Raw genomic sequence first — 26,024 nt, forward strand, 5'->3', positions numbered from 1 at the left:
TGTTCATCTTATCTTTTTCCGGAGTTCCAAGTTTCCACTCTATCTCGTCGGAAAGCTTCATCTAATCATTGCAAGGATTCTCCTTGTGGTTTCAATTTCTCTATCTTTTTATTCTTTTGTTACCGGAGTTCTTCATGAAGGTTCTTCATGATGGTTCATCAAGGATTTAATTCCTTCTCAAAGTTTTCATCGAGATTCTTTTAAGGAGCTCAAGCATTCTTCATTTTGCAATCTGGAGTGCAATTCTTTTCTTCCGTATCATTGGAGGTGGTATTACGTCATTCTTGATAATTTGAGTTCATGCTTCTTGTTTCACATGTTGTTAAGAATGAGGTATTTTAAATCCATCAACCTCTTCGTTGGAGTTATCTTGGGTTATATTTCACCTAAAGCTTTTTCTAAGGATTGTTGCTTTTATGGTGCTTATTATTGACCCAAGTTCTTTTATCCTCCCGGTGATATTAGTTTCTCGTCTCCTCGTTCATATCAATCCAATTCTTTTCCCGTGAGTGGCTGGTTGTCACCTCATAATTTGAGATGTATTCCATAAGACCATATCAAGCTTATTCTTTTCGTTGTTGGTTTTCAACAACTCCGTTCTAGCATTTGTTGTAAACGTGCTCTCTCAAAGATCTTGTTTCCCTTCGTTCCGGAGGCATTGTGATGTTGCTCTCGCCAACCCATCTTCTTGCTTTGTCAGGATCGTGCTCTTTTCATGCTTATCCATTTAACCGGAGTGTTGTACCCTTTTGCTTAAGTTCTTTTAATATTATCAAGTCTTGCTTAACTTCTTAACCGGAGTGGTTTCAATATATATCTTGCCCTCCAACCTCAAGGTTTTTCCCAATGTTCTTTGTTCCTCTTTTCCATCGGAATTTTTTCGACCTTATTCACCTTCGTTGTGTTCTTTCTCAAATTTGTTCAACCTCGCAAGGTTCCTTGGTTTCACTCGTTTGTCAAAGAAGCAACTTAGTTTTACCTCTTATCTTCCTCTTCCTTTTCCCCCCGGTGTCATTCTAGATCTCGGGACGAGATCCTCTCATAGTGGTGGAGTGTTGTAACGCCCCAAGACCGAAGCTTCAGATGCCTTCCAGGGTTTCCGGTTTTCGTCGTGTGATTTGTTTGGTTCATCGCTTTCATCTTTGCATCATGTGCATTGCATCATGTCATCATGCCATCATGTCATTTTTTTTCTTAACTCAACTAAATAAATTGCATGGATCTTTGGTCCATTTAAATCGAGGGATATTCACTATGGTGATTACTCTTTAAAACTTATTCTCCCAATATTTTAGGGAGCTATATAAATTATATTCCCATTATGTGGAATTACCTTAACACACTTGCAAAAATCCCAAAGCCTTTTATTATTTCAACTCTGGCCTCTAACTTTGCCACATGTCCTTTCATCATTTTCCGGAGCTCCACCTAATTTCTCAACATTTTTGGGCACTTCGAAAAACCTATCCTAGCTCAAACCTTTTGAATTAAATTCAAAGGAATTTGAATTTAATCTTTCAAACTTGACCTTTTTCTATTTTCCCGGACCGTGAACATTTTTCTGAGTCTGTGAAAATTATCCCCGTGCCCAAATTCTTCCTCTAACCTTCTCTTCTCTTTTTTTCCTTCTCTTATTTTCTTTGTTTTTGTAAAGGGAAGGAGATGGGAGAGAAAAGAGCCCGGTTGGGCCTCCCAGCCCAGCTGCAACCTGCCAAGCCGGCTCCATCCGCGCTGGCCCATTTGGCCCAAGGCCTCCCGCAGGCCCAGCCGTGCCTATAACCCTAGCCTCGCAGCCACGCTCTCTCCCGATCCCCATCTCTCCCCCTCGTTCCTGTGCCGCCGCCACACATCGACGCCAGGGAGAGCGCCCGATCTCCTCTGCCTCCTCCTCTCTCGCTCCCTGCTCGACCCCCACGCCAGGTCCCTCTGTCGGCGCCCTCCGCCGCCTTGAAGCCTCTGCTTCTCCTCGCTGGCAGGACTCCTGCGCCTCCTCCATGGCCCTCCTCCTCCGGCCTCCTCGTCGTCCTGCCATGGACGCCGAGCTCGAAGCTCCGGCCGACCCTGCCTCCATGACCTTTGCCGAGCAATCCCTCTCCTGGAGCCGCTCGCTGCTGTTGCTTTTCATCGAGGCGCCAAGTTCCGTCGATCTGCAGCCATCTCCCTCGCGCCCTTCCTCCTCGCCGGCATTCTACTCGAGGACCAGCCCCACGCACCCCTGTGCTCGCGGGCAGGGGACCCCAAGAGCGCCGCGTCATCTCCCTACCTCACTTGCGCTGCCGGCGTCAGCAACTAACAGTGGACCGGAGCCCCTGCCTTGCTCCACCACATCGCCGCACATCCGGCCATCGACGTCCAACTCCTCACCAGCCCGCAGCTACCTCGAGCAGTCCTACCACGGCCATCACCTCCCCGACGCCCTTGCTGCTGCTGCTAGACCACCTCGGTGCCACCAGGGAGTACCATGGCAAGTACAACGACTTACGGCACACGGACTACCACCGCACCGAACGCCAAAGTATAGGATGACCCACGAGGCCCCTGGACGCCATGTACTACTACAACCATTGCGTTCCGTTTCGTCTTTGTCAAGTACCCATGGACGCCAAGTACCACAATGTCGGTGACCCTCAAGTTCGGCTACACAAAAATGCCAAGTACCCCTACAAACCGTGTACGACTACCGGCGCCGAAGTCCGCGAGTACCACTACGTTTGCGATGTACATCTACACCAAGACTGGACCAACAAGTACCGCGAGAACATTTGTACCTCTACCATCGCCGTGGATCCAACAAGTACCCCTACAACAAGTGTACCTCTACCTCGTCTTCGGAATCGCTAAGAACGTCAAGTACCCCTTCGAGATGACGAGATCGGCAAGTTCGAATGACCCCAAGTACCTCTTCAAAACGACCGAGTACCATTACCATCGGGCGCTTGAACGACTACTTCCTCTACTTCCCACGATGACCCGTGAACAACTACTTCCCCTTCGACACGTGTACCCCTACCACCGAACTCGACCCGTTCCAATAATGCATGCTTCAAAGGTATAACCCCGAGACAACATCCATGAATGAATGCTTGCGATGTTTGAGATGCTCATGTTTGCACCATGTCCAATTTGTCACCCATTTCCTTGTCGCCAACTCGTGGGACGCCCGGAATCCGAGAGCGCCCCACCATCTTTTGCATGCATCCGCACACTTCTCCTTTGCATCGGTATCTCAATCGAGTTACCGGAACCGGAATGTTGCCGTGACACCATTTCCGTTGTCGTTGCCGTGGCACCCCTTTAGTTTTCGCCACGATGACAAATGCCTCATATCTTATCATGTCAACATTTTCATAAATACTGCATAAAACTTGCACATGTCATTCGCATCATGATAATAACATTTAAATGTTTAAAATTGTTGTTGCACCAAATTGATAATTGCATATGGGGATTTACCTGATTTGTTGTTTGTTATATCTGGCCCCATTTAAATTGTTTAGATGGTATAGTTTTGTTATGTTTTCACCTCTTGACTTGCTTAACAACATTTGATATTGCTGAGTACATAAACAAGATCGAACTAAATAAGTCACGTGGTGTTTCGCCAATATGCAACGGAGTTGCATATTGAGCTCCACTTAATTTGTAGGGTTGTTTGTGCACTTTGCCATGCCATGACTCATTAAACCGAACATGCATCATACTTGTTGTGCATCATGCCATGTTGTTGTGGTGGTTGTTTACTATGTTGTGTGCTTCTTTTCCGGTGTTGCTTCTTTGGGTTGGTTCCGGTAACATCGCGTTTGTGAGGACCCGTTCGACTATGTCCGTTTTGTCTTCTTCATGGACTCATTCTTCTTCCTTGCGGGATTTCAGGCAAGATGATCATACCCTTGAAATCACTTCTATCTTTGCTTGCTAGTTGCTCGCTTTTTTGCTATGCCTATGCTGCGATACCTACCACTTGCTTATCATGCCTCCCAGATTGTTGAACCAAGCCTCTAACCCACCTTGTCCTAGCAAACCATTGATTGGCTATGTTACCGCTTTGCTCAGCCCCTCTTATAGCGTTGTTAGTTGCAGGTGAAGATTGAAGTTTGTTCCTTGTTGGAACATGGAGATGTTGTTCCTTGTTGGAACATGTTTACTTGTTGGGATATCACTATATATCTTATTTAATTAATGCATCTATATACTTGGTAAAGGGTGGAAGGCTCGGCCTTATGCCTGGTGTTTTGTTCCACTCTTGCCGCCCTAGTTTCCGTCATATCGGTGTTATGTTCCCGGATTTTGCGTTCCTTACGCGGTTGGGTTATTTTGGAAACCCCTTGACAGTTCATCTTAAGTAAAGCTCTTCCCGCAATGCCCAACATTGGTTTTACCATTTGCCTCCTAGCCTTTTCTTTCCCTTGGGTTCCGCAGACTCAAGGGTCATCATTATTTTACCCCCCCGGGCCAGTGCTCCTCTGAGTGTTGGTCCAACCTGTCAGCTGCCGGTGACCACCAGGGGCAACTCTGGGCTGGCCTACCCGTACCTAAGACAATCTGAGTGTGCCCTGAGAAAGAGATATGTGCAGCTCCTATCGGGATTTGTCGGCACATTCGGGCGGTGTTGCTGGTTTAGTTTTACCCTGTCGAAATGTCTTGTTGTACCGGGATACCGAGTCTGATCGGAATGTCTCGGGAGGAGGTCTATTCCTTCGTTGACCGTGAGAGCTTGTCATGGGCTAAGTTGGGACACCCCTGCAGGGATTTGAACTTTCGAAAGCCGTGCCTGCGGTTATGGGCAGATGGGAATTTGTTAAAGTCCGGTTGTAGAAAACCTAAAGTCGACCCTAATTAAAATGAATCAACCGCGTGTGTAACCGTGATGGTCTCTTTCCGGCGGAGTCCGGGAAGTGAACACGGTTGTTGGAGTTATGCTTGACGTAGGTTGTTTTAGGATCACTTCTTGATCATACTTTTATCGATTGTGCTTTGCCTTCTCTTCTTGCTCTCATTTGCGTATGTTAGCCAGCATATATGCTAGTCGCTTGCTGCAGCTCCACCTCATACCTTTACCTTACCCATAAGCTTAAATAGTCTTGATCGCGAGGGTGCGAGATTGCTGAGTCCCCATGGCTCACAGATACTTCCAAAACCAGCTTGCAGGTGCCGATGAGTCCGTGTAGATGACGCAACCAAGCTCAGGAGGAGCTCAATGAAGATCTTGTCCTTTGTGTTGTTCCGTTTCCAGTTGATCAGTAGTGGATCCCAGTTGGGGTCGATCGGGGACCTTCGTCGCATTTGGGGTTATTCTTTTATTTTGGTTCCGTAGTCGGACCTTGATTGTATTTGTATGATGTAATGCTTTATTCATGTATTTGCGTGAAGTGGCGATTGTAAGCCAACTATGTATCTCTTTCCCTTATGTGTTACATGGGTTGTGTGAAGATTAACTCACTTGCGACATATGCCTTCAATGCGATTATGTCTCTAAGTCGTGCCTCGACACGTGGGAGCTATAGTCGCATCGAGGGTGTTACACTATTTTTTTAGTTCCATGGGCTCCACTGTGCATCCTCCATGGAGCGCGCACTTCCACTGGTTCTTCGAGGTATGTGTCTTGTAGATCTGTATACATCCTCCACATCAAATGGGTGTTGTTTCTAAATGTCGTGTTTTCTTCCATTGGGTTGTGTCTGGGGTAGTGTGTCCTTTGTGTGAGCCTTAGCCCTCGGTTTATATAGATGGGGATCCTAGGGTTACAATATCCTAGTCAGTTACCTACGAGGAAATTGAATCTTCTACAAATAAAGCTTCTTGGAGTACACGCCAAGTCTTCTGGATCCTTCCATTTATGTGTCATGGGCCGCCCGATGTGGCCCACTCTAGAATTGACAAGGGTTCCTCGGCCTGGCCCGCCAAGTTAGGATCCGACGTAGTGAGAGCCCCCCTAGCCGGGACATCGTCAGGTAGCAGATGCTTTAGTGTCAACATATTCATGAAGTTTGTAATAAAATATGATGGTTCGGGTATATGGCTATTATCGAGTTCCTCTGAAGATTCTTTGCTACTTCACATCATCTTGACACTCTCAACCAGATTAGCTTCCAGCTTTCTAACAAACTTGGATAGAATCACTATTTGGCTCTCTGCAATTTTCACGGTGTGTGTCTCCATGCTACAACTAAGTTATCATGATTCTTCAGAATATTGATAAACATTTTTATTTTGCTTGGTTTTGCAGTGATAAAAGTTTTAAGAGTTTCATCCAAAGAATTTCTATTACCATTGCTCGTTCCAAAATTATTAGGTTCTTTGTTATTAGTTGGATACGATGGCTTAGGAGCAGACCGATTTTTCCAGTTTGGATTATAATTGTTGTGAGCATTAAAGTTAAATTCATTAACATCAACTTCAGTAATATCGTTATCATTTTCCTCTTCTTTACCTCTTATGTTATTGATGAGTTCATTGGTCATTGTGGTCAGCTCTTTGTTTTTCTCTCCGGAGATAGCATTGACCTTTCTTGTGGCAAACCTTTCCATATGCCATTGGGCATGGTTTTCTTGCATATCATCAAGTAATTTCTAGGCCTCATAAATAGGCATTTCCATTATAATTCCTCTTGTGGTTGTATCAAGAAAAATTTCCGACATGGGATTAAGAGAATTATGAAATATATGAAGAATTAATCATTCTTCCATCCATGGTTGGGGCACTTTTTTATAGCCCCCTTTGTGCAATCCCATGCAATCACTAGTGGCTTGCGATATTCCTACATAAAACCAGTGATCTCGATCGAAGTTTCATAAGTTTTGCATCAGGGAAAAACTTAGATAAAATTTTTCTACAACACGCAGTCCATGAAGCTATAGTTCCTCTAGGCAATGCTAGAAAACATTTGTTTTCTTTTCCTCTCTAGGAGAAAGGAAATAGATGCAACTTCAAAGCGCCCGCTCATAATCCTAAATACGTGTCATATCACACAACTCGGTAAAATTGTTTAAGTGCATGCCGGCATCCTCTTATGAGCGCCTCCAAATTGGTCTTCGTGAACCATTGTGACTAAGTGGCACTTCATATTGTTTGGCAGCAACATCAGGTAGTGTGATTGGTGCACACATAAAGTTTTCATTGGGAGCAAGAAAGTCTCCAAGTTTTCACGCCATGGTAATTTTTTGGGGGTTTCGGTAACATAACTAGAAAAAAAATAAAGACAAGAACAAAAACTGAAATAAATACTTCAAGGAAAACTAAATGCAGTGACTAGTGACACAATTCCTCCCCAACAACGCGACCAGGAAAGGTGGTTGGTGTCCTTTGAGATCTAGTTTGGTTAGCAGAAGGTCCTCGGGCCTTTTTCCTAAGGAGTGACATTGAGTTATCAAACCCATGAGGGGATGTGCACTACAACAAGGCTATGGCAATTTATTTCTAATGAATTAAATTTTAGTTTTTCAACTGGACTTTTAACAACTTTTTGGGTGTAAACACTAGTACGAAAAACAGGCATGGGTATCAGGTCTTACTCTCAACCTTATATTTGTGTGTGTGATGTCATCTTGATAATACACATAGCTCTGGAAGACAACCGAGAGGATGTGGGGGGTGTGTCCAAAGTATGACTTGACCGGTGTGCTTCCTCAATCAAGAGTCAGTTGTCCAACAAACAACCCTTACCATCACTTGGGGTTACTTTGATTATTATGAATAAACATTCATACAAAAGCATCGAGTGTTTATTGACTACACCTCATTCGTCTGCAAGGAATAGTTCTCCGCTACCACACTAACCCCTTCTCTCACTATTATTCGGGATATCGTTCTACATCCTCCTCGCTCTTTACCTTCTCCTTGATCAACCTACAGGATCTTGGGTACATGTAGGGCCTTAGAACGAGAGGAAGACAAGAGAAAACATCGTTGCAGTCTAACACATACAAATAATATCAAATACAGAAAGTCATTCCGATGATCCCTTGAGCTAATATATAGGGTTGAGATACCTTGCCTCTACCCATGTCCTTATCGAATTACTCACACATGGCGATCAAATCGCAAGATGAATTCACTGAAGACGACATAAAGATGAATGGTTGATTGATAACATGCCTTACAATAGTTGTCGGATATGATACACCGATTACAAGTATGACTAATTGGAGAGAATGATTGTGGTGATGATGGTGGTGGTGGTTATTATATGAGATGGGAAATGGCGGCTAGGAGTGGAAGATTAGTTCTAGTTCTCCGTTCGCGAATGGTGCTCTCTCTGTTGGTATTCTGGTGAACCCTTTATAGAAGTTGGTCAGGTGGACCATCTGGTGCTGATGCTAGCTTGTACCATGCGGCGTCTTGCACTCTGTTGAGACAAGTCCGCCTCCAATTGACTTGCCTCTTCCACCAAACTTCGTATTTCCTTGTTTGGGATGATTTTATTCCATGTTTAGGCCCTTTCCCCCCAGAAACACATTAAACAAAGCATTTCTCAATCTCTCGCATTCATTAGTCATTAGTGAGAATATAAGGGATTATCTGTTTTAAACAATTGTGTGATGAGCGAAAAATATCACTCATCACCATATCGCAAAGAAATGTGACAAATTTATAGGCCTAGAGCCACAAGAAGATGCGGAATTGCACCAGTGTTAGCACAGACAACACGTTGATGCCAATATAGGCAATCATTGATTTTCCTCCACCTCCATCCCCGCCTGTAATACGCCGATGGTAATCAGGTAGATGTGTCGTGAAGCCCAGCCAATCCCAACAGGATCTGAATAAGCTATCGATATTTACGCTCTATGTTGTTGCATTATTTATTATGTGTTCAACCCGAGTCTTTGTTCATTTCCAACGACATTGCTTTCAGGCGCCAAAAAACCTTGGAAAGGCAATGAGCGTGGAAGAAATGAGCGATGGATTGCGTCTCGATACTCCGGCAGCGGAGGAAGCCCAAGTAGAGCTTCCCTGGGTGGGGCTGGCCTCGGGCATATCAGAGATGAGGGTCAAGAAGACGGTCCATCGTCCCTTAGGGTTGGGTCGCTGCTCGCAAGGAAGAAATCAAGCTGAGTAACATAACATTCCCCAGATGATAGTGGCACGGGGCAGTGTAAGAATGTATGAGATGTGCCTTTAACAACGGCGGCGCATGCGGGGCACGTGGAGTCATGAGCAATGTTCTGGTGTAACGAGTAGGCCTTGGAGTTTATCTTCTCACGGAATGAGAATATAAGCCAACCAAATATCTTGACCTGGAGTGGTACCCGAGAATACCAAATGTTGAGTGACTTGGCGTTGAGATTAGTTCATACAGATCTAAAATATGTCATATAAAAGTGTAATAATTTGAGTATTTAGTGCAAAAAAATTGGTATTATCTCTTTTTCGAATATTTTTTGATTTCTTACACACGTGTCACATAGTAAATTTGGTATTATCTCCATTGAATGAACGCGCAATGTTATTCATACATCATCATATTGTAATAATTTGTCTGTTTAGAGTGTAAAAGATATATTACTTCTTGTCCAGACTCCAAAATGCTGAAATTTTGTACAGTACATATTTTGCACTAAGAAATTTAATGGCAATACCGAAATACTCCGTACAAAGTGCTCAGCCAAAGGTGCTAGAACTGGGACACTGCGCGCCTCTGCCGAGTAACAACAGACTTCTCCTTCTATCACTTCCCCTAGCTATCATTAAAGGCGTTCAGAAGAGCTCGTCTCCTCTCTCTCCCTCCGCGTTCTTATCAGTACGTTGTCCGCGCCTAGGCACCAAAGTCCAAAGCAACAGCCATAGCTCGATCTCGATCCCCGGCGCGACGAAAGAGAAAGAAGCGGCGGCAGGTCGACAGGTCGATCAACTAAGGTGGATCCCCGGAGGCATGGGAAGAGGCCCCTACCCGCCGACGAGGAGGAGGAACAGCCGCCACCGCCGCCGTCAGCAGCCAAGCACGAGCAGGTGGAGGAGCAGCCGTATCACCCCCTCATCGCGCGCGCTCTGCAGCAGCAAGGAGCTGCCAGCGCCGGCGGAAGCTCGGGAGCAGATGTGGCCGACCCTTCCCCGTCACCGGAGGCGTACGCGCAGTACTACTACTCGGCGCGCGCCGACCACGACGCCACCGCCATGGTCTCCGCTCTGTCCCACGTCATCCGCGCCACACCGGAACAGCAACAAGCCTACTACCCCGCCGGATCCGCCGCTGTCTCAGGAGAACAGCAGCATCAGCACGATGCGGCGGCTGCCGCGGCCATCGCTGAGGAACAAGGTAATCAACAATAGCTGCTAGCATCCATCGATGTATCCAAACGTAGTCTTCTTTTGTCCGTGTGCACGTCGGATGGCGAGAGCATAGCACGCGCGCCTTCTGCTAGATGAATCGCAGCCATTTGGAAACTTTGAATCATCCAAACACGTCGATATAACTACTAATTTCCTTGTCTTCTTCATCCTAATATGTGGCGAGCTTAATTTAGTGGTAAAATTGCTGTATAAACTCTGGAGAGAAGTACAATAATTTTGCCTGTTTCGTGCACGAAGATACGCTACCAGCGAAGTGCTTAAATTCAACTCCTCGCCTTATTCAATCCTGCACGAATATTTTATGCGCATACGTACGTGTATAAGTGTATTACGTTAGCTCTGACGAAACCACAAATTAATTATCAATTGTGTTCATCTGGGGGATGTGGCTGCAGGGAGGAAGCGGCACTACAGAGGGGTGAGGCAGCGGCCATGGGGAAAGTGGGCGGCGGAGATCCGGGACCCCAAGAAAGCGGCTCGTGTATGGCTCGGCACCTTTGACACGGCTGAGGACGCCGCCATCGCCTACGACGAAGCGGCGCTGCGCTTCAAGGGCACCAAGGCCAAGCTCAACTTCCCCGAGCGCGTCCAGGGACGCACCGACCTCGGCTTCGTCGTCACGCGCGGCATTCCCGACAGATTGCAGCAACAACAACACTACCCCGCCACCGTGGGGGCGCCGGCAATGCGGCCACCGCCGCACCAGACCGTGGTGCCGTACCCTGACCTCATGCGGTATGCACAGCTGTTGCAGGGCGCTGGCAGTGCCGGGGGCGCTGTCAACCTGCCGTTTGGCGCCATGTCGCCCCCGTCGATGTCCTCGTCGTCGCCGCACATACTCGACTTCTCGACACAGCAGCTCATCCGAGTGAGCCCAGCGTCTCCCGCGGCGGCAATATCGAGCTCAGGCACAACGGGGCCGTCCACCTCATCGTCCACGACCACGGCATCGTCGCCAGGTGCTGCATGGCCGTACACTGGGGAGCACAAAAATAATAAAGACCCGTGAGAGATCAGTGGATCGAAGGTGCTTGCGATCCATCGGGACATGTCTTAGCAGTAGATGAGGAATACGCATGCATTCATCATGCAATAATGTGGGTAAGTGTTGGTCAATTAATTTTGCTGGTGAACATTTCTTTCCTTCTTCTGATCCCCAAATTTGTTTATCTAAAGCTATTGTTTTGTTTATTTTTACTTTAATAATGGGTGTTTTTTTTGTGGGTAATGGGTGACTCTTAACTAGCTTGGTACTAGTTGTACTAAATTAGTGACAACTAACATAGAACAGAGGGAGACCTTGTTCCTTGCTTAATTGTTTATCATTTCTCTTCTCTTTTATGAACTGTACATAAGTCTTAGATGAAAGTACATCCATTCAGTACCAATACCTTTGGATTGTAGACACAAAACTCAAGTCAAATAGTTAAATATCAGATGACTTTAGGAACATTGTTTGCAAAATTGAACTCATAGAAAAAAAGGGGAACCTTCTCAAATTTCTGACAATTAACCTAAAATTCTGACTTTGTGTGTGCTGATTATTCTTTTATAACATCTTGCATTGAGCATTTGTTCTTTCAATTTGCCAGCTAATATGACATATAGCTACGTCTTTGTCAAGTGTAACTATATCAACCATGCATTCATGTGCCATAGAGTTCTTGCAGGTATGTACATGCATCATTTTTCAAACTCAAGGTATGAGGATATACTTTCATAAGAAATAAAATGGAGAGAACCGTAACGAGAATATAATCTAGAATATATTGTGAAGGGCATTTTGTATTAAGTGCACATCCATGAGTACTGGTACTAATTACTAACCAAGTTTGCTGAAGTCATCGCTTGCTTTAATCACCAGATGCTAGCACTATCATGCATCTTCTTTTTTTGCGAGTAAACTACCATGCATCTATATGATGGTGATAATGACACGAACATGCGTCTGACACGTGCATATCTTCAGTTTCTAAGTAGTTTGTTAACTAGTAGAATATATACGTGTGCTTGTAATCTGGTACCCATGTGTCGAGCTTTATTCTACGTACCAACTTCTTGCCGGCACTTATAATGGGATGATACCAACGAAGGTATGGAGGAACTTATAACATATCATCCCCATCCCGTGCTTCTAGAAGAATATGGCCGATATTGTACCGACTAAATGCCGAACTATATGCATGCATGCATTCAACTGCATATGTTTTTCTATTAGCGTGTCAACCCAACTGTCTAGCTAGAGTATGGAGTAGTGGTAGTAGCGTAGTGTCCAGCTATTTGCCGCAAAAAAGAAGAAGCGTAGTGTCCAGCTATGAATGAAGATACACTCAATTATTTGTCCTTATCCAACACGAAACTGCTTAGACACAGTCCCAACGTTAGCATTAACTACTAACTCATTCGTTATTCGGCACAAAGATTAGCACGCAGGGGTGGCCATCTTTCCCTTTGCTTTAATAATGGGTTCAAGTATCAAAATTTGACACGGAGGTTTCCCCTTGGGTTTGGTCGTGCTACTGCATGCTACCTGGCAGCTAGCCGGCACATGAAAAATGGCCAGCTTTCGGTGTTAGGCATGAGTCGTAATGTCGTATATATATATAAGCAACGTACGTACATTCAGATCGAATTCAACTCATCATTTATCAAAGGAAAGGGAATGATATCTAAGAGCCGAAGCTTTTTAGACACGCTGTGCCCGTGCGTTCCCCTGGTCTTCCACGTATCCACTCTGCATTCATGTCGTATGAGAATGACACCTAACTTTTTATGATCATGTATTGTGGGAGGGCAGAAGGCAAGATAGATTAACGACAATCTAACTTGTACTATATTCTTACAATCTAGCTTCTTGATCACAATCATGTGGCATGCCTAACAAGCTAATCAAGGCCTAGACCTAACATATGCCTAACTAGTACTACATATATTCATATGTTGTAATCGTCATTCGGAATCCCATTTTTCATGATCGAACCTTGAAGTTGGTTCAAATCGACGGAAGCTTTTGTGGTTCGGGCAGATTCCAACGTGTTGTTTAAAAATAATCTGGATAGTGATGCGGGGACAAATTGATGTGAAGTACTACTTTGGTGATCTAAAAGATTTTATAGAAGTTTACAAAGGGAGTACATTTTAGTCTCTTGTTCATCATACATCATATATGTAGATCATATATGTAGATTTCAAGCACATTTACATGACTGGTATGATATAATCACTCCGTCTCAAAATAAGTGTCGTTGATTTAGTACAGTACTAAATCAGTGACACCCATTTTGGGACAGAGGGAGTACTAGCAAATTGTGAATAGGTTTGTTTCCCTCTCTTCATAAAGCACAACTAATGGATCGAACGGGCATATCTGGCGAACGTTCACCACAGGATGCGGCATTTGCGAACGTTCGCCTAGCAGTTGAGAACCTGGGTGGCGTTTTTGCAAAGCTGCCATGACATTTGTTTAATTTAGCGTAAAAAGGTCACCCAAAACTGCACCATTGGATCCAGATCGAGTGACAGTGGGGGCGGGGGGTCGCTGGCAGATCCTCCTCCTTGGCGACCATTCGCCAGCTACCATTTCCGCAACTAATTTCCCTTTCGTGAATCACCACATATTTGTGCGTACAGAAATGAAATTATTATCATTTTCCTGTCATCTCAGAGAATATGCACGTGCATTGAATATGAACAGGAATCTGGTTCTGTGCTTTACCAAGTCGTACTGTAGAAAGAAGGTGCCGTATCCACGGAATTAGATTGTGCCGTCATTTTCGGAAACATGCGGAAAACCACCCTTCAGTTTATACACACATTCCAGTGTGCTGTATTTTCTTTTGCCAAAAGTGTACTGTATTATTGTACTTCTAAGTTCCTAAAATAAGTTTTTTAGAGACTTTAATATGGACTAGATACGGATTTATATAGACATAGTTTAAAGTGTAGATTCATTTATTTTGTTTTGTATGTACTTTCTTCATGTAGTGTCAAAACCGCTCTTATATTATGAAGCGGATGGAGCACTTTATATTGAAATCTCTAAAAAGATTTATATTTCCGTAGTGCGACGACATGGGCAGCCTCGAAAGCCAGAGGAGGAGGAACCGGTGAATAACGTGCGCGAGTGGGTGTTCGATACGTCTCGGCAAACCAAACTAAGGAAAGCCAAGCAAGCACGCCCGCACGTGCACGTCTACGTAGGAGTATGTCGGTGTAATGTACGCATGCGGCGTGGCAAGTGGCAAACTACAAGCCGACGCGTAGATCGGATAAATTTTTTTTTTGAGGGGTGCGTAGATCGGATAATGGCAAAGCTGATCTGGTGGTGGGCCGGCTAGCTATTGCTGGGCCAGAAACTCATGCACGCCTGCTTCGCCTCCGTGTGGGCCACCGTCTAACCGCCTCCTAGGTAGGCGCCGGACCATGCATGCACGCCACTAGCTTTGCCTCTTGCTGCGAGACTACTTGCTAGCAGTAGCTACAGAGGCCGACTCCTCAAAAAAAAAAAAAGTAGATACAGAGGCCAAGGGGAGATTCACAGAGGCAATACACTTCTCACTTCTGGACTACGTACTACTCCCTCCGTCCAGGCAAAGGATGCGCCAATTCACGCCGGTGATGAGATACCGCCGATCAATTGACCCGTCGATCGCGATGGACGGATGGCCGATGGACGGACCATGTGAACGTACGTACAAAACGTCAGTTTAGCACCTCGACTCTCTTTTCATACGTTCTATATAGAAATAGATACTCCATGCATGTTAAAGCAAAGCATGAAGGCCGTTGCTGGATCAGACGTGCGCGTGTACTCTCGGCCGATGGCTACAACGAGAAAACGAGAGATCGACAGCGCCCGGCCGGCACTATTTCAACCGGAAAAACTCCGTGCAGTACTGGGGCTAGCTCAAGAACGTGCAGCTAGCAAAAACCGTGCTAAATGTGACTATGTGAGAGCGAGAGTCCTCAAGGAGATCGATGGATGTAATCGGCCGTCAGTTGAGTCCACGCAAAGAACACTGTGATACAGATACAGCGACCTTTCAGCAGAAAATGTCTAATGAAACGAAATCGATCGGCCGATGGGTCGCTCGCTCCCGAACACTTCGTAGTACCACCGCACTGTAGCTAGCCACTGCTACTCCTAGTATGCCAGTGAGATTTGAGTGATGCTTTTCCAAAAGGAAAAAGAAAGAAAAAAAATATCGAGTGATGGGATTGGAGCCGGCCGGACAGAGACCAACTCAGGCTCCACCAAGTGGCGCTGCGGCAGATAGCATGGCGATGTCACATTGACCCGTATCAAGCAGGCAATCCGTGTCTTTAATTTGGCACTTGTACCAGATACACGCATGCACGCACTGGTCATTGGCCTAGTCAAAGCGACAAAGTTTTAGGCTTCACCCGTTCGTGGCGGACAGCAATTCTTCCTCTATCTAATCCGATCTATCGCAACGTAGCGCCGGCTCGCGCACGTACGTCCCTCTCCCGTGAAACCATGTGAGGCTGCGGGTTGCAGCTTTACGCACGTCTCGAGTTGGTTCAAAACTTTCGGCTCGCCCGACGGCGCAGTTCAGTCCCGGCGCCTTTTCAACCTTTGCGGCCGCGCCTTCTCGCCCTAGCATTCACACCGCGGCTGCTAAATGGTCCGTGCACTCGCGGACTGGTTAGAGCAGTCGTCGCAAGAGCATCTCCAAAGCAGATGATGTAGAAAAAAATTACACGGGGTATGAACGTGAAACGGATTCAGGAAAGACGACTCTCAAGGGGCGATCGGCTCATATATTTATAGCAGGATTACAAGTCTTGAAAACCAAGAAAGAACCCTATACACGTATATGTACAGCCGTATGCAAACATAATACGCGCAGGTTAGCTATACAAAGTCATACCTTAACATCCTCCCGCAGTTTGTGCGTCGGTCGAATGCATAAACTGTACCGAAAGTCCTCAAAGAGCTGAGAAGGTAAGCCCTTCGTCATGATATCGGCAAACTGCTGCGAGGACGACACGTGAAGAACCCGGATATGACCGAGAGACACCTTCTCGCGAACGAAGTGGATGTCGATCTCGATGTGCTTCGTTCGGCGATGCTGTACCGGGTTACATGCCATGTAAACAGCACTGACGTTATCATAAAAGACAACGGACGCGGATGGAACAGGACGTTGAAGCTCAAGAAGAACGAACCACGGCTCGGTACTCAACCTCGCCACTGGAGCGGGACACTGTGGCCTGGCGTTTGGAGGACCAGGACACCAGGTTGTCACCGAGATAGACACAGTAGCCAGAAGTGGAGCGTTGTGTGTCAGGGCAGCCGGCCCAATCCACGTCGGAGTAGGCAGTGAGTGAGGCGACCGGCGTGGAGTGGAGCTGAAGTCCGAGGTCGAGCGTGCCACATACGTAGTGAAGAATCCTCTTGATGAGGTTGAGATGAGGTTCCCGGGGAGCGTGCATGTAGAGGCACGCTTGCTGAACAGCATGGGCAATGTCAGGATGAGTGAGCGTCAGGTACTGAAGAGCCCTGGCAAAGCTCCGGTACTCAGTGGCATCGGCAAGGAGTGGACCCTCATCTGTAGAGAGCTTGCAATAGGTGTCAATGGGTGAGGGAGTCCTGGACTAAAGGGTCCTCGGGCGTCCGACCTATTGGATATGGGCCGGACTAATGGGCCGTGAAGATACAAAGGCCGAAGATTCTACCCGTGTCCAGATGGGACTGTACTTGGCATGGAAGGCAAGCTTGGCGATCAAATATGAAGATTCCTTTTTCTGTAACCGACTTTGTACAACCCTAGTCCCCTCCGGTGTCTATATAAACCGGAGGGCTTAGTCCGGATCAAGGGTGAAAGTACTAGTTATCGACTAGAGGGGGGTGAATAGGCGATTTTTATGAAAGTCTTCAATACACAGGGGTTCTGAAGACAGCCAGTAGAAATCAACCTATTAACATGCAACGAAAGGTAGACTACACTAGACAAGCCATAGTCAAGTAAGCAATGAAGTAAAAGTACGAAGACTTGCTATCTCTTGAGCACTGCGTTGGTTTTTCCTTGAAGAGGAAAGGGTGATGCAGCAAAGTAGCGTAAGTATTTCCCTCAATTTTTAAGAACCAAGGTAACAATCCAGTAGGAGGCTACGCGCCAGTCCCTCGCACCTACACAAAACAAATAAATCCTTGCAACCAACGCGATAAGGGGTTGTCAATCCCTACACGGTCACTTACGAGAGTGAGATCTAATAGATATGATAAGATAATATTTTGGTATTTTTATGATAAAGATGCAAAGTAAAATAAAAGGCAATGAAAATAACTAAGTGTTGAAGATTAATATGATGGAAGATAGACCCGGGGGCCATATGTTTCACTAGTGGATTCTCTCAAGAGCATAAGTATTTTACGATGGGTGAACAAATTACTGTTGAGCAATCGACAAAATTAAGCATAGTTATGAGAATATCTAGGTATGATCATGTATATAGGCATCACGTCTGAGACAAGTAGACCGACTCCTGCCTGCATCTACTACTATTACTCCACACATCGACCGCTATCCAACATGCATCTAGAGTATTAAGTTCATAAGAACAGAGTAACGCTTTAAGCAAGATGACATGATGTAGAGGGATAAATTCATGCAATATGATAAAAAAAACTCATCTTGTTATCCTCGACATCAACAATACAATACGTGCCTTGCTGCCCCTACTGTCACTGGGAAAGGACATCGCAAGATTGAACCCAAAGCTAATCACTTCTCCCATTGCAAGAAAGATCAATCTAGTAGGCCAAACCAAACTGATAATTCGAAGAGACTTGCAAAGATAATCAATCATACATAAAAGAATTCAGAATATCCAAATATTCTTCATAGATAAACTTGATCATAAACCCACAATTCATCAGTCTCAACAAACACACCGCAAAAGAAGATTACATCGAATAGATCTCCACGAGAGAGAGTGAGAACATTGCTTTGAGATCCAAAAAGAGAGAAGAAGTCATCTAGCTAATAACTATGGACCCGAAGGTCTGAGGTAAACTACTCACACATCATCGGAGAGGCTATGGTGTTGATGTAGAAGCCCTCCGCGATCGATGCCCCCTCCGGCGGAGCTCCGGAACAGGCCCCAAGATGGGATCTCGTGAAAACAGAAAGTTACGGTGGTGGAATTAGGGTTTTGGCTCCGTATCCGATCGTTTGAGGGTACGTAGGTATATATAGGAGGAAGGAGTATGTCGGTGGAGCAACAGGGGGCCCACGAAGATGGAGGGCGCGTCTGGGGGGGGGGGGTAGGCGTGCCACCCTACCTCGTGGCTTCCCTGTTGGTTGCTTGACGTAGGGTCCAAGTCTCCTGGATCATGTTCGTTCCGAAAAATCACGTCCCCGAAGGTTTCATTCCGTTTGGACTCCGTTTGATATTCTTTTTCTGCGAAACTCTGAAATAGGCAAAAAAAACAGCAATTCTGGGCTGGGCCTCCGGTTAATATGTTAGTCCCAAAAATAATATAAAAGTGAATAATAAAGCTCAATAATGTCCAAAACAGAAGATAATATAGCATGGAGCAATAAAAAATCATAGATACGTTGGAGAAGTATCAAGCATCCCCAAGCTTAATTCCTGCTCGTCCTCGAGTAGGTAAATGATAAAAACAGAATTTTTGATGTGGAATGCTACTAGGCATAATTTCAATGTAATTCTTCTTAATTGCGGCATGAATATTCAGATCCGAAAGATTCAAGATAAAAGTTTAATATTGACATAGAAATAATAATACTTCAAGCATACTAACTAAGCAATTATGTCTTCTTAAAATAACATGGCCAAAGAAAGTTCATCCCTACAAAATCATATAGTTTAGTCATGCTCCATTTTCGTCACACAAGAATGCTCTCATCATGCACAACCCCGATGACAATCCAAGCAATTGTTTCATACTTTAGTAATCTCAAACTTTGTAAACCTTCACGCAATACATGAGCGTGAGCCATGGATATAGCACTATGGGTGGAATAGAGTATAATGATGGGGGTTATGTGGAGAAGACAAAAAGGGATAAAGTCTCACATCAACGAGGCTAATCAATGAGCTATGGAGATGCCCATCGATTGATGTTAATGCAAGGAGTAGGGATTGCCATGCAATGGATGCACTAGAGCTATAAATCTATGAAAGCTCAACAAAAGAAACTAGTGGGTGTGCATCCAACTTGCTTGCTCACGAAGACCTAGGGCACTTGAGGAGGCCCATTGTTGGAATATACAAGCCAAGTTCTATAATGAAAAATTCCCACTAGTATATGAAAGTGACAAAATAAGAGACTCTCTATCATGAATATCATGGTGCTACTTTGAAGCACAAGTGTGGAAAAAAGGATAGTAGCATTGTCCCTTTTCATTTCTTTTTTGGGCCTTCTTTTTTTATTGGGACAATGCTCTATTAAATGATGATTATCACACTTCTATTTATTCACAACTTAATGATTACAACTCGATACTAGAACAAGGTATGCCTTTATATGAATGCCTCCGGCGGTGTACCGGGATATGCAATGAACCAAGAGTGACATGTATGAAAGAATTATGAACGGTGGCTTTGCCACAAATACTATGTAAACTACATGATCATGCTAAACAATATGACAATGATGAACGTGTCATGATAAAAGGGATGGTGGCAAGTTGCATGGCAATATATCTCGGAATGGTTATGGAAATGTCATAATAGGTAGGTATGGTGACTGTTTTGAGGAAGATATAAGGAGGTTTATGTGTGAAAGAGCGTATCATATCACGGGGTTTGGATGCACCGGCGAAGTTTGCACCAACTCCCAATATGAGAAAGGGCAATGCATGATACCGAAGAGGCTAGCAATGATGGAAATGTGAGAGTGCGTATAATCCATGGACTCAACATTAATCACAAAGAACTCGCATACTTATTGCAAAAATCTACAAGTCATTAAAAACCAAGCACTACGTGCATGCTCCTAGGGGGATAGATTGGTAGGAAAAGACCATCGCTCATCCCCGGCCGCCACTCATAAGGAGGACAATCAAAGAACACGTCATGTTTCAAATTTGTTACATAACGTTTACCGTACGTGCATGCTACGGGACTTGCAAACTTCAACACAAGTATTTATCAAATTCACAACTACTCAACTAGCACAACTTTAATATCACTACCTCCATATCTCAAAACAATCATCAAGCATCAAACTTCTCTTAGTATTCAAAACATTTATAAGAAAGTTTTTACTAATCTTGAATACCTAGCATATTAGGATTATTTAAGCAAATACCATGCTATTTAAGACTCTCAAAATAATCTAAGTGAAGCATGAGAGATCAATAGTTCCTATAAAACAAATCCACCACCGAGCTCTAAAAGATATAAGTGAAGTACTAGAGCAAAACTGTATAACTCAAAAGATATAAGTGAAGCACATAGAGTATTCTAATAATTTTCGAATCATGTGTGTCTCTCTCAAAAGGTGTGTACAACAAAGATGATTGTGGTAAACTAAAAACCAAATACTCAAATCATATAAGACGCTCCAAGAAAAACACATATCATGTGGTGAATAAAAATATAGCTTGAAGTAAAGTTACCAATGGAAGTAGATGAAAAAGGGGATGCCTTCCGGGGCATCCCCAAGCTTTGGCTTTTTGGTGTCCTTATATTATCTTGGGGGTGCGATGGTCATCCACAAGCTTAGGCTCTTGCCACTCCTTGTTCCATAATCCATCAAATCCATGCCCAAAACTTGAAAACTTCACAACACAAAACTTAAAGTAGAAAATCTCATGAGCTCCGTTAGCGAAAGAAAACAAAACACCACTTCAAGGTACTGTAATGAACTCATTATTTATTTATATTGGTGTTAAACCTACTGTATTCAAACTTCTCTATGGTTTATAAACTATTTTACTAGCCATAGATTCATCAAAATAAGCAAACAACATACGAAAAACAGAATCTTTCAAAAACAGAACAGTCTGTAGTAATCTGTATCTATCGCAAGATCTGGAACCCTAAAAATTCTAAAATAAATTTCTGGACGTGAGGAATTTATCTTTTAATCACCTTCAAAAATAATTAACTAAATATCACTTTCCAAATAAAAATGGCAGCAGTTCTCGTGAGCGCTAAAGTTTCTGTTTTTTACAGCAAGATTAACAAGACTTTCCCCAAGTCTTCCCAACGGTTCTACTTGGCACAAAAACTAATTAAACACAAAAAACACAACCAAAACAGAGGCTAGATATATTATTTATTACTAAACGGGAGCAAAAAGCAAGGAATAAAAATAAAATTGGGTTGCCTCCCAACAAGCGCTATCGTTTAACGCCCCTAGCTAGGCATAAAAAGCAAGGATAGATCTAGGTATTGCCATCTTTGGTAGGCAATCCATAAGTGGCTCTCATAATAGATTCATAAGATAATTTAATTTTCTTTCTAGGAAAGTGTTCCATGACTTTCCTTAACGGAAATTGGAATCTAATATTTCCTTCCTTCATATCAATAATTGCACCAATCATTCTAAGGAAAGGTCTACCAAGAATAATAGGGCATGAAGGATTACAATCTATGTCAAGAACAATAAAATCTACGGGAACATAGTTCCTATTTGCAACAATAAGAATATCATTAATTCTTCCCATAGGTTTCTTAATAGTGGAATCCGCAAGGTGCAAGTTTAAAGAGCAATCATCAAAATCACGAAAACCTAACAAATCACACAAAGTCTTTGGAATCATGGAAACAATAGCATCCAAATCACACAAAGCATAACATTCATGATCTTTAATTTTAATTTTAATAGTTGGTTCCCACCCATCATAAAGTTTTCTAGGGATAGAGACTTCCAACTCAAGTTTTTCTTCATAAGATTGCATCAAAGCATCAACGATATGTTTGGTAAAAGCTTTATTTTGACTATAAGCATGAGGAGAATTTAGCACGGATTGCAACAAGGAAATACAATCTATCAAAGAGCAGCTATCATAATTAAATTCCTTGAAATCCAAAATAGTAGGTTCATTAACATCTATAGTTTTGATCTCTTCAATCCCACTTTTATCAAATTTAGCATCAAGATCTAAAAACTCCGAATTTTTGGAGTGCCTTCTAGGTAAAGGTGGATCATATTCAGTCCCTTCATTATCAAGATTCATATTGCAAAACAAAGATTTAATAGGGGACACATCAATAACTTTTAGATCTTCATCTTTATTATCATGAAAACTAGACGAACACGCTCTTATAAAGGAATCTTTCTTAGCACGCATCCTAGCGGTTCTTTCTTTGCACTCATCAATGGAAATTCTCATGGCTTTGAGAGACTCATTGATATCATGATTAGGAGGAATAGATCTAAGTTTTAAAGAATCAACATCAAGAGAAATTCTATCAACGTTCCTAGCCAAATCATCAACTTTAAGCAATTTCTCTTCAAGCAAAGCATTGCAATTCTTTTGTGAATTCATAAATTCCTTAACACTAGTCTCAAATTCAGAGGGCATCTTATTAAAATTTCCATAAGAATTGTTGTAGGAATTACCATAATTATTAGAGGAATTACTAGGATAAGGCCTAGGATTAAAGTTTCCTCTATACGCATTGTTACCAAAATTATTCCTACCAACAAAATTCACATCCATAGATTCATTATTATTCTCAATCAAAGTAGACAAAGGCATATCATTAGGATTAGAAGAAACACTCTTAGTAGGAAATAATTTCATAAGTTCATCCAACTTTCCACTCAAAACATTAATTTCTTCTATCGCATGCACTTTTTTATTAGTAGATCTTTTAGTGTGCCATTGAGAATAATTAACCATAATATTATCTAGGAGTTTAGTATCTTCTCCTAAAGTGATTTCCATAAAAGTGTCTCCCACGGCCGAATCTAAAAGATTTCTATAAGCAAAAGTCAATCCGGCATAAAAATTTTGTATAATCATCCACAAATTCAAACCATGTGTTGGGAAATTACGTATCATTAATTTCATCCTCTCCCAAGCTTGTGCAACATGTTCATGATCAAGTTTTTTAAATTCATAATATCGTTTCTAAGAGAGATGATCTTAGCGGGAGGAAAATACTTAGAGATAAAAGCATCTTTGCACTTATTCCAAGAATCAATACTATTTTTAGGCAAAGACGAAAACCAAGCTTTAGCACGATCTCTAAGCAAAAAAGGAAATATATTCAATTTAACAATATCATTGTCCACATCTTTCTTCTTTTGCATATCACACAAATCAACGAAGCTATTTAGATGGGTAGGGGCATCTTCACTAGGAAGGCCAGAAACGGATCTTTCATGACAAGATTCAGCAAGGCAGCATTAATTCACAAGATTCAGCATCGGTAAGAGGAGCAATCGGAGTGCTAATAAAATAATTGTTGTTGGTATTGGTAAAGTCACACAATTTAGTGTTATCTTGAGCCATCGTGACAAGCAAGTAATCCAACACACAAGCAAACGAGGAACGGGCAAAAAAGAGGCAAATAGAGAAAGAGAGGGAGGATAGAGAGAGAGGGCGAATAAAACAGCAAGGGTGAAGTGGGGGAGAGGAAAACAAGAGGCAAATGGCAAATAATGTAATGCGGGAGATAAGGGTTTGTGATGGGTACTTGGTATGTTGACTTTTACGTAGACCTCCCCGGCAACGGCGCCAGAAATCCTTCTTGCTACCTCTTGAGCACTGCGTTGGTTTTCCCTTGAAGAGGAAAGGGTGATGCAGCAAAGTAGCGTAAGTATTTCCCTCAGTTTTTGAGAACCAAGGTATCAATCCAGTAGGAGGCTAATGACCCACAAGTATAGGGGATCTATTGTAGTCCTTTCGATAAGTAAGAGTGTCGAACCCAACGAGGAGCAGAAGGAAATGATAAGCAGTTTTTAGCAAGGTATTCTCTGCAAGTACTGAAATAAGTGATAACAGATAGTTTTGTGATAGGATAAATTGTAATGAGCAACAAGTAACAAAAGTAAATAAAGTGCAGCAAGATGGCCCAATCCTTTTGTAGCAAAGGACAAGCCGGAACAAACTCTTATAATAGGAAAAGCGCTCCCGAGGACACATGGGAATATCGTCAAGCTAGTTTTCATCACGTTCATATGATTCGTGTTCGATACTTTGATACTTTGATATGTGGGTGGACCGGTGCTTGGGTGCTGTTCTTACTTGAACAAGCATCCCACTTATGATTAACCTCTATTGCAAGCATCCGCAACTACAACAAAAGTATTAAGGTAAACCTAACCATAGCATGAAACATGTGGATCCAAATCAGCCCCTTACGAAGCAACGCATAAACTAGGGTTTAAGCTTCTGTCACTCTAGCAACCCATCATCTACTTATTACTTCCCAATGCCTTCCTCTAGGCCCAAATAATGGTGAAGTGTTATGTAGTCGACGTTCACATAACACCACTAGAGGCTAGACAACATACATCTTATCAAAATATCAAACGAATACCAAATTCACATGACTACTGATAGCAAGACTTCTCCCTTGTCCTCAGGAACAAACGTAATTACTCACAAAGCATATTCATGTTCATAATCATAGGGGTAATAATATGCATATAGGATCTGAACATATGATCTTCCACCAAATAAACCAATTACCATCAACTACAAGGAGTAATCAACACTAATAGCAACCTACTAGCACCAATCTCGGACTTTGAGACAAGAATTGGATACAAGAGATGAACTAGGGTTTGGAGATGAGATGGTGCTGGTGAGGATGTTGATGGAGATTGCCCTCTCCCGATGAGAGGAGCGTTGGTGATGATTTCCCCCTCCCGGAGGGAAGTATCCCCGGCAGAACAGCTCTGCCGGAGCTCTAGATGGGTTCCACCAAGGTTCCGCCTCGTGGCGGCGGAGTCTCGTCCCGAAAAGTTCCTTCCGATTTTTTCTCATCGAAAGACTTCATATAGGAGAATATGGACGTCGGAGAGCCACCAGGGGGCCCACGAGGTAGGGCCCACCCTCGTGAGCAGGGTGTGGGCCCCCTGGCCTTCATCTTTAGCGAGGATTTTTCTTTATTTATTTTAAGATGTTCCATGGAGTTTCAGGACTTTTGGAGTTGCGCAGAATAGGTCTCTAATATTTGCTCCTTTTCCAGCCCAGAATTCTAGCTGCTGGCATTCTCCCTTCTTATGTAAACCTTGTAAAATAAGAGAGAATAGCCATAAGTATTGTGACATAAAGTGAAATAACAATCCATAATGCAATAAATATCGATGTAAAAGCATGATGCAAAATGGACATATCAACTCCCCCAAGCTTAGACCTCGCTTGTCCTCAAGAGAAAAGCCGATAACAATAAATATGTCCTCATGTTTAGAGGTAGAGGCGTCGATAAAAATAAAATACGGACATGAAGGCATCATGATTATTCTCATAACAATAGCATATATAGATTTTGTCATATGATTACTTATGTTCAAGTGATGATCTATCCACAATGCAAAATTATAAATCATAAACCTTATTGGGCTCCGACAAACTATAATCTCAGTCATTGAAGCAATTGCAATTTATCATAACATCGGAAAGAGTCTATGTCAGAGCCAAAAAGCAAGTCCACATACTCAACTATCATTTAGTCCTCCATAATTTCTAACACTCACGCAATATTTGTGGTTACAGAGTTTTAATCGGACACAGAGAAAGATAGGGGCTTATAGTTTTGCTCCACAACCTTTTACC

General features: G+C 43.3%; 1 protein-coding gene across 1 annotated transcript; it reads left to right on the forward strand.

The window, feature by feature from the left end:
- Positions 1 to 9,657: 9,657 nt before the first annotated feature.
- LOC123189098 (ethylene-responsive transcription factor ERF113) lies at positions 9,658 to 11,816 on the forward strand. Its single transcript, XM_044601427.1, has 2 exons — positions 9,658 to 10,255; positions 10,686 to 11,816. Exons 1-2 carry the CDS (start codon positions 10,114 to 10,116, stop codon positions 11,297 to 11,299), a joined length of 756 nt encoding a protein of 251 aa, XP_044457362.1. The 5' UTR covers positions 9,658 to 10,113; the 3' UTR covers positions 11,300 to 11,816.
- Positions 11,817 to 26,024: the final 14,208 nt, after the last annotated feature.

This window comes from Triticum aestivum, chromosome 2A, assembly GCF_018294505.1.
Source record: "Triticum aestivum cultivar Chinese Spring chromosome 2A, IWGSC CS RefSeq v2.1, whole genome shotgun sequence".
Classification (NCBI taxonomy): domain Eukaryota; kingdom Viridiplantae; phylum Streptophyta; class Magnoliopsida; order Poales; family Poaceae; genus Triticum; species Triticum aestivum.

Bases quoted from the DNA above. Each gene is read 5' to 3' on its own strand.
- LOC123189098 (XM_044601427.1), top strand. From the start codon at position 10,114: ATGGTCTCCGCTCTGTCCCACGTCATCCGCGCCACACCGGAACAGCAA. The intron at 10,256-10,685 runs GTAATCAACAAT...ATGTGGCTGCAG, and splicing joins GGCCATCGCTGAGGAACAAG to GGAGGAAGCGGCACTACAGA.